Below are 7,894 nucleotides of genomic sequence, written 5' to 3'. Positions count from 1 at the left end.
GGTGTTTCTTTTTAGTCTACTCTTTCTTGTAGAAATTGCATTTTACTAAAGTGTTAACAGTACAGAGAGTAATAGCTGATGGATCAGGACAAAAATATAATTTTCTGACCAAGACTGCCCTGACAATTTACAGACATCCGTCGAATATTTACACCCACATCCTCCTTTAAACCAGTTGCCCACACAATCATATACAACATCCACTCTTTCTCATCTTATTTCTTCAAGTGTCTAGGAAGAAAAAGGTTAGCATCTGAGTCTGCAGCTAAATTTTCCTATCTTGGGGACACAGGTAAGAAAAAATTACCTAGTCAAATGTTTTTATAATTAGTCTAATAAGATCTCCTGATGATGGTAATTTCCATTAGAAAGGTAATTAAAAATCTTATTTACGGCATATATTTAGAAGGATATGCATGACTTCTCTAGGTTGCTCATGGTAACAAAATTAGAATTACTGGCTATATCGACAGGGCCTGCTGAACATGTCAATGACAGATATATAATTATGATAGTATAAAATGGAGATGTTTCCTCAATCATATAAATCCTCTTGTGTAAGGTAATGACCCCCCAGTATGATTTGGAGGCCTCATGTGTTAAACCTGGGTCATGCTGCATCTCAATGTGGCAAAGGAGGCCTGAGGAGCTGCACCAGGGGTCTCAAACTTCATGCCTTCCCAGTGTGCTGCAGTCACCTGTGTCCTCTGAACTGCAGTTGGCCCTTGAACAACGTGGGGGTTAGAGGCACCAACCCCTCACTGAGTTGAAAATCTTCCTATAACTTTTTCCCCAAACTTAAATATCAATAGCTTACCACTTACCGGAAGCCTCGCTGATAACATAAACACTCAGTTAACACATATTTTGTATGTTGTATGTATTATATACATTATACATATATTCTTACAATCAAGTGAGCTAGAGAAAGGAAACTGTTATTTACAAAATCATAATGAAGAGAAAATGTATATACTATTCATCAAGGGGAAGTAGATCATCATAAAGGTCTTTATTTTCACCATCTTCACACTGAGTAGACCGAGGAAGAGGAGGAAAAGGAGGGATCGGTCTTGCTATCTCAGGGGTGGCAGAGGCAGAAGAAAATCCACATATAAACACACTCTTGCAGTTTAAACTCGTGTTGTTCAAGAGTCAACTGTACTAGTAAAATGATATTGGTTAAATCTTAAATTTTATGAGTACAATTTACTATCTCAGTGGTAAAGTAGAATTTTGCATTCCCTATTCATTTTGAAGTACAACAAACACATTATAAAACCCAGGTTCATGCTACCAAATGACATCTTAGTCTGCATTTACCTTTCCAGTCTCTGAAGAGGTCTAGGAAGAAATACATTGGTGTATTGTGGAGACTGCTGTGTATCTACCCCTAACATTCACTACTATTTCCTTCTCACTACTCACATATTTCTCTTTTTCTTTATTTTCTCGTTATTTTCACTTAAATAATAAAAAAGTGCCTGTAGTAAGGGTTGGAGCAGGACACATTGGAAACAACGACCTTCATTTTGCTGTTAAGTGAATGGTAGAAGCTGAGATGCTATGTGCTCCCATTTGCCTCACATGTTTGCTGAAGTTCATTGTTATCAGACAGGTGAAATTTTTCAAAATATATTTGAGGGGAGGGTGTATAATTTTCCTTGTTACATAGTTGTTGCATTTTGGCTGTTATTTAGATATTTAGAGAAGAAAAGAGTCAATTAGGCTCACACCCTATTTTCATTCTGAGAAGCTACTACACAATTGGAGCTTTACCATGAATCTGTAACAAATGATTTGGGGATTTCAATCTGATTCAAGAAAATACAAGTTAATGTAGAGAAGTAGACTAACTCAAGTAAGAAAGAAAATGTGGTGATAATGAAGAATATAATGTTAATTTTTACTAGATAAAATAACCCTTGTTAATCTAATGTTTGACAGCATGGGGTGATAGGACGCCCAATCCAGGGCTGACCCTTGTGATATCTGAAAGCCTAACACAGATAATCTTCAAACTGTACCAATGTCTTGCTATTAAACCCATAATCCTAAACAATTTTCTACACCTAAAGCTCTAGTGAGGGTTTGAATTAACCTCTGTGACAGATAATCTATTAACCGTACATGTATGATGCAAATACCAATTTCTAATAGGTAAAACCTCAAGTTACAAATCCCCTCTTCAGTGCTTTTATTTATTTATTTACTTATAATCTGAGAATCTATAGTCTTTATTTGGTATTTAAATTAGATAAATATGTTGGAAGAGTAAAACAACTTTGCCGACATTATTGCTTTTTTGAAGAAACATTTTTTCCCCTGAGTGGATTTAAATTTTCTTATATCTATATATATTTGTTCTTCCTTGGGAATGTGTGTGTTGTGTGTGTGTTTATACTTTTAAAAGTATAGCATATATGTTCATTAAAGCCACTGTTCACAAAGGTCCAAAAGCAGACATTTTATGACAAGGACATGAGTTAATAATATAAAATCATTGACTATATTTAAATTAAGAGTGAATAAATTCTTTGAGTATTTTTTGAAGACACATTGTTAAAAACCTGAGAGCCCTGTTATTCCATTACATTGTGGAGCTACCGCTAGAATCTATGCCCCTTTAATTCCAAATCTGAATTTATAGATTTTAAATTCAGGAGAATTTGTCATGATCTCTTGCTTTTGAGAACATTATTGCAAAGACTTACATCTTATTACTAAAGCATATTTGTACTGGAATCAGAAACTATTTACTTACAAGCTGTGAACTGTATGTACACTATGTAAACTTCCCTAAAATTCATTTTCCTTATCAATAAATAGGCTTCTTAATTTTTATACAATTATTCAGGAGATTAAATGTGATAATTCATACAAAGTGCTTAACACAGTTTCTAGCATAAGGGAGACATTTAACAGCAATCAGTTTCTCCCATTACTGTTATTAAGACCATGTAGGCATACACTTTTTCTTATCACCAGACTAGTGTTATATAATCCATCATTAAGGTCATAATTGCTGCTGAAAGACTGTGCCCTTGCAAAGCATTTTCTCAACTGCTCTCTTCATAGCCTTGTTTCTCAGACTGTAGATGAAAGGATTCAGCATGGGAGTCACCACTGAGTACATGACAGCTGACAGGGTGTCACTCTCAGGAGCAAGGTAGGAGGAGGGCCTGAAGTAGACAGCAATGGATGTGCCATAAAACAGCACCACCCCTGACAGGTGACAGCCACAGGTGGAGAAGGCTCTCTGTTTGCCCTCAGAACACGTGATCTTCAGAATGGTGGAGAAGATAAGTCCATAAGATATAAGGATGCATATCAAGGGTGTGAGAGCCACTAGACCTCCTACGATAAAAATGACCAATACATTGAAGGAGACATCAGAACAAGAGAGCTGCAGGATAGGGTTGAGATCACAGAAGAAATGATGGATGACGTTAGAGGTACAGAAGGACAGATGTGTTATTAGGACGGTATGCAGGAGGGCGTGGAGGTAGGTGACAACCCAGAGCCCAGCCACCAGCTGGACACAAAGGCGAGGATTCATTATGGTGATATAACGTAAAGGGTGGCAAATTGCCACATACCTATCGTATGCCATCACACAGAGAAGGAGGCTGTCCATGTTCACAAAAGAAATGAAGAAGAAGAGCTGAGTAAGGCAACCTGCAAAAGAGATAGTCTTGAGGTCAGTCAAGATGTTCACTACCATTTGGGGGACTATCGTGGAAGTAAACCAGATGTCCACAAAGGCCAAATTACTCAGGAAGAAATACATGGGGGAATGGAGGCCAGAGTCAAAGCCAATGGCCAAGATGATGAGCATGTTCCCCAGCACAGTGACTAAGTACATGCAGAGAAAGAGCACAGACAGCATGTGTTGCTGCTCTGCTGAGCAGGGTAGTCCCAGAAGGACAAATTCTCTGATGACTGTTAGATTTCTTTTTTCCATATTCTCATTGAATCTAGAAGAAAATATTAAATTGTGAAACCAGTAATGTCAAGTCTCTCATTCACAAGAATGTGTGTGTGTGTGTGTGTATGTGTGTGTGTGTATAATTAAACACCATCCAAACTCTTGCTTGCTTGGATTCTTGCCAATTACACCTTGTGTTTATAATATTCTGTATATATATTCACATACACATACTAGGTGTACAATCTCAACTTCTATAAAGAAAGAATTATTTATTCCCCCAAATGAAAAATACAAATTCTGTAAATAATGGTCATTTTTTAATTCGGCCAATTATTTTCCTTCATCTACAGTAATCATGTAATTTATATTGACTTTATATATATGATTATTTATTATTTTTAGCAGTGATACTGTCTACTCTGACCCAGCAGAAATATTTACCTTTAAGGAGTAATTTTCCTCCTAATCTTGTATTCATATCCATGATGGCAGGTATCCTCAAGTCATCTTTCTTTCTTTTTGTAAGAATAAATTTTGGCCACTGATAATCCCAAGCCTGACCCTGTTCCTCAGGTGACAGACTCTTTAGTCTCTGCTGGTCATCTGATTCAATGTCCACACTGACCAGTGTGGTAAGTCTGAAGCCCAGTGGTTGTGGGGTGGGCTCAGGCCCCTGCCTCACAGAAGCTCGGGTGCACTACTTTCTCTAGAGGAGGTGACACTATTCCCCCATACCGTTCAAAATTCTTCATAGGATGTCTTGCTACTTGCAGCCCTTCACTGTACTCTCCAAGTTTTCGTCTCTATATCAATCTAAATTATACCTTATTTTTGGAATATGAAGATATAAAAATTACTTTTATAACAATCAGAAAGCAACCAAACATCCATATATTCATGCAATCCACACTTTCCTTCAGCTAACATTTATTGAGCTCCTTCTATGATCCAGGTTTTATGCACAACTTATTTAGGATCAAAGATTTTTTTCTGACTCAAGCTGAATTCATGATTAACTATGGATTCCAGAACATCTACTTTGACATCTGAGGCTCTCCCAGTTTTTTCAAGCCTATGTTGTTGAGTTTATGTTGTTTTAAATCTAGCTTGCTGCAATGGCCTTGAACAGGCCATATGGCTGTTGAGCAAAACACATGGTGCAGAAGCTGCTAGAGATTTGGGATTTTTGGTCCAAGTATCATTATTTCCTCATAATGTTCCATGAGCTATTTAAGACTTTTATTTTATTTGTACATCCAGGATTCTACTGAATAAAATTCTTAAAATAACTTCTCTATAAAACATGTCATATATTAACATATGCATGTGAAGTTTCAGGCGGTTCTCCTAAATTTATAATGTATAATTATTATTTATCTGTTTAATAGGATTATTTACTCAAATATCTCCAAGTTATTTTATTTCACCAGATGTACTTGCTGTATATAAGTAAAGAAATATCTACTTCAAAAGACACACATAAAAACATTCAGAATAGGGTGGGTAGGATCAATGCCTTAAAGGATACTGTTCACATTCTTCATTTTCTTTCCCTAGTCATAATTCCTATCACAAAACCAGATAATTTAGCACCACCCAATCTACACCTTTTGGTTCTATACAAAGATAGCTGATAAATGCTGGAGAACACAATGCACTATAACTGTTTCTATTACAATGTTTTGAATTACAACATTTTTAGAAGTAGTCATGAACACTATGACATTCATCTCCCTCTAATTTCTGTTAATGATAATTAATTTTCTTGCATCTCTTTTTGCCCAGCCTGAGGAATGTCACGATAAAGTCTGTACTGAGAAGAAACATTACACACTCTTGCATACACATTCCTTTGAGTAAAAAGTACCCTTTCAAAAACAGCTTCCTTCCCCTGTAGGCAGCATCAGTTACACCATTTTTCTCAATTCCGTGATCACTCTACTATATTCCTTTCATGGCAAGCATAACAATCCATCTTTTTCTTGGTATACTTTATAGTAGTCAGTGACATGTCCAGGAAGGAATTAGGATTGATTATATTGAAGCCTTAGCATATAACACACATATATGCACATAGTTTGCATGTAGTTGATACAAAATAGTGCTTACAGAAACAAGAAATGAAAACTTCTAGAGAAATTTGATTTTACAATGAATATATGAAATTTTGGAAGAGTTTTTTTTATTCTATATTCTCATTTACAGCCCATCATGTTGATTCTAGGATTTTATTTCTCAACCAGGATTTTTAAAAAGTCACTCTGTCATAGAAATGTTTAATGGCTTCATTAAAAATATTTTATGTGTTACAACTCAGAGAATTACACATTAAGTATACCATCACTAAAACAAAGAAAAAAATGTGTGAATACATACCCTTTTGTGAGACTTTTTGCCACTTACAATTTTCTTCCTCCCTGAATCACTAACCACAAAAATATAGGTGGACCTGTGCATTGATTAGATTCCTTACCAACAGTGAAAAACAGAAGAGTAATGAGACATAAATAAATGTGTTCCTCTAGACAGAAAATAACAGTATATCACAGGTGTATTTACTTTTATGTATTTATTTATTTATTTTTATACTTCAAGGGATAGGCCTTGAACAAGGGCATAGTTTTCTCCTGTGAGCTCAGCACTCGAGAGGCTACATGGCGTCCCAAATTCATGTTCTAATGAGTTTTCTCTTGTTTATGAATTGGCTTCTCCCTTATTTTGAAAACAATGTAAACACAGCGTGAAATACTTAAAGCAAAAAGAAATCATGGGAGACCATGAAGGTCCTAAAATAAATGCTCCTTTTCTTTTTACACGATAATGTTGCTTGGGGGGAATGAATGATAGAGAAAGATAGAAAAGCAGAACCAAAAGTCTACAAACCTACCTATTCCATTTCCATGAAATTTACAGTCTCCACGTGTCCCCCAGTGCTAAAGGGAGATTCAATGATATAAACAATCAACTTTGGGGTAAGATTGGGGTTCAAATCTTAATTTGTAATTAATTATTAATAGATGCTTGACCTTGCATATGGCATTTTATTTTTCTATGTTTTAGTGTTCTCACCTATGAAAAGACAAATACTACTATATCATTTAGTTTCTATAAGTGCTATAATACTTATATAAAAAATTAAGAATTGTGCACAGCCACAGAGGTTATCCTGAAGCCTCTGGTCTACTAATGAGCTAATGGCCAGTATAATTAAAAATGTGACAGCACAAATGAAAACCAAAGGAGAGTGTTTCTGGAAATGAGTTTTTTTCCTGCACTAAAGATTATATGTGTGTGTGCTCATGCAGATATACATGTAGATATATAGTTTTATTTTTTACTTATTTTTTTTCACTTTTATGCCAGGCACTTTTCATGGACTTTAGGTGTATTAACTTTTATATGTATTAACAACAATACCCAGTATACTTAGTTTATAGATGAGAAACAACACAGACATGAGAATGGTAAAATATACTATTGAAAATCATTCCATCCATAATTATGAGACTTCGGATTAAATCCCATTCACTCTGGCTTCAGAAATATCTTTTTTAACATATTTATAATTCATTTGTGAATTATATTTATATATTATTTTCCAAATATACATATTTGAATTATGTGCATGTGTAGTTAATATCACAAAAATATAAATTCTGAAATTTAAAAAAAATAAGAAAAATGATATTATTTCTTTCCAATATCTTATATCTTCCTCACTTTTTTTTTATTTCAGCTTATTATGGGGGTACAAAAGCTCAGGTTATATATATTGCCCATATCCCACCCATCCTCCTGAGTCAGAGCCTCAAGCGTGTCCATTTCCCAGACAGTGTGCCTGGCACTCACTATGTAGTCATAACCTCCATCCCCTCCCCCCACCACCCACGTACCCGAGTCAGCACCTTCAAACATGGCGATTCCCCAGACAGTGCGCAACACGCTCATCATGTAGGCATACAC

General features: G+C 35.5%; 1 protein-coding gene across 1 annotated transcript; it reads right to left on the bottom strand.

Moving 5' to 3' along the window:
• Positions 1-3,016: 3,016 nt before the first annotated feature.
• LOC123649415 (olfactory receptor 1C1-like) lies at positions 3,017-3,964 on the bottom strand. Its single transcript, XM_045567535.1, has one exon. It carries the CDS (start codon positions 3,962-3,964, stop codon positions 3,017-3,019), a length of 948 nt encoding a protein of 315 aa, XP_045423491.1.
• Positions 3,965-7,894: the final 3,930 nt, after the last annotated feature.

The sequence above is a fragment of the Lemur catta genome, chromosome 13 (assembly GCF_020740605.2).
Source record: "Lemur catta isolate mLemCat1 chromosome 13, mLemCat1.pri, whole genome shotgun sequence".
In the NCBI taxonomy this organism is placed as follows: Eukaryota; Metazoa; Chordata; class Mammalia; order Primates; family Lemuridae; genus Lemur; species Lemur catta.
The sequence above is the reverse complement of the archived record's forward strand: the minus strand, read 5'-3'. Positions and strand labels throughout refer to the sequence as shown.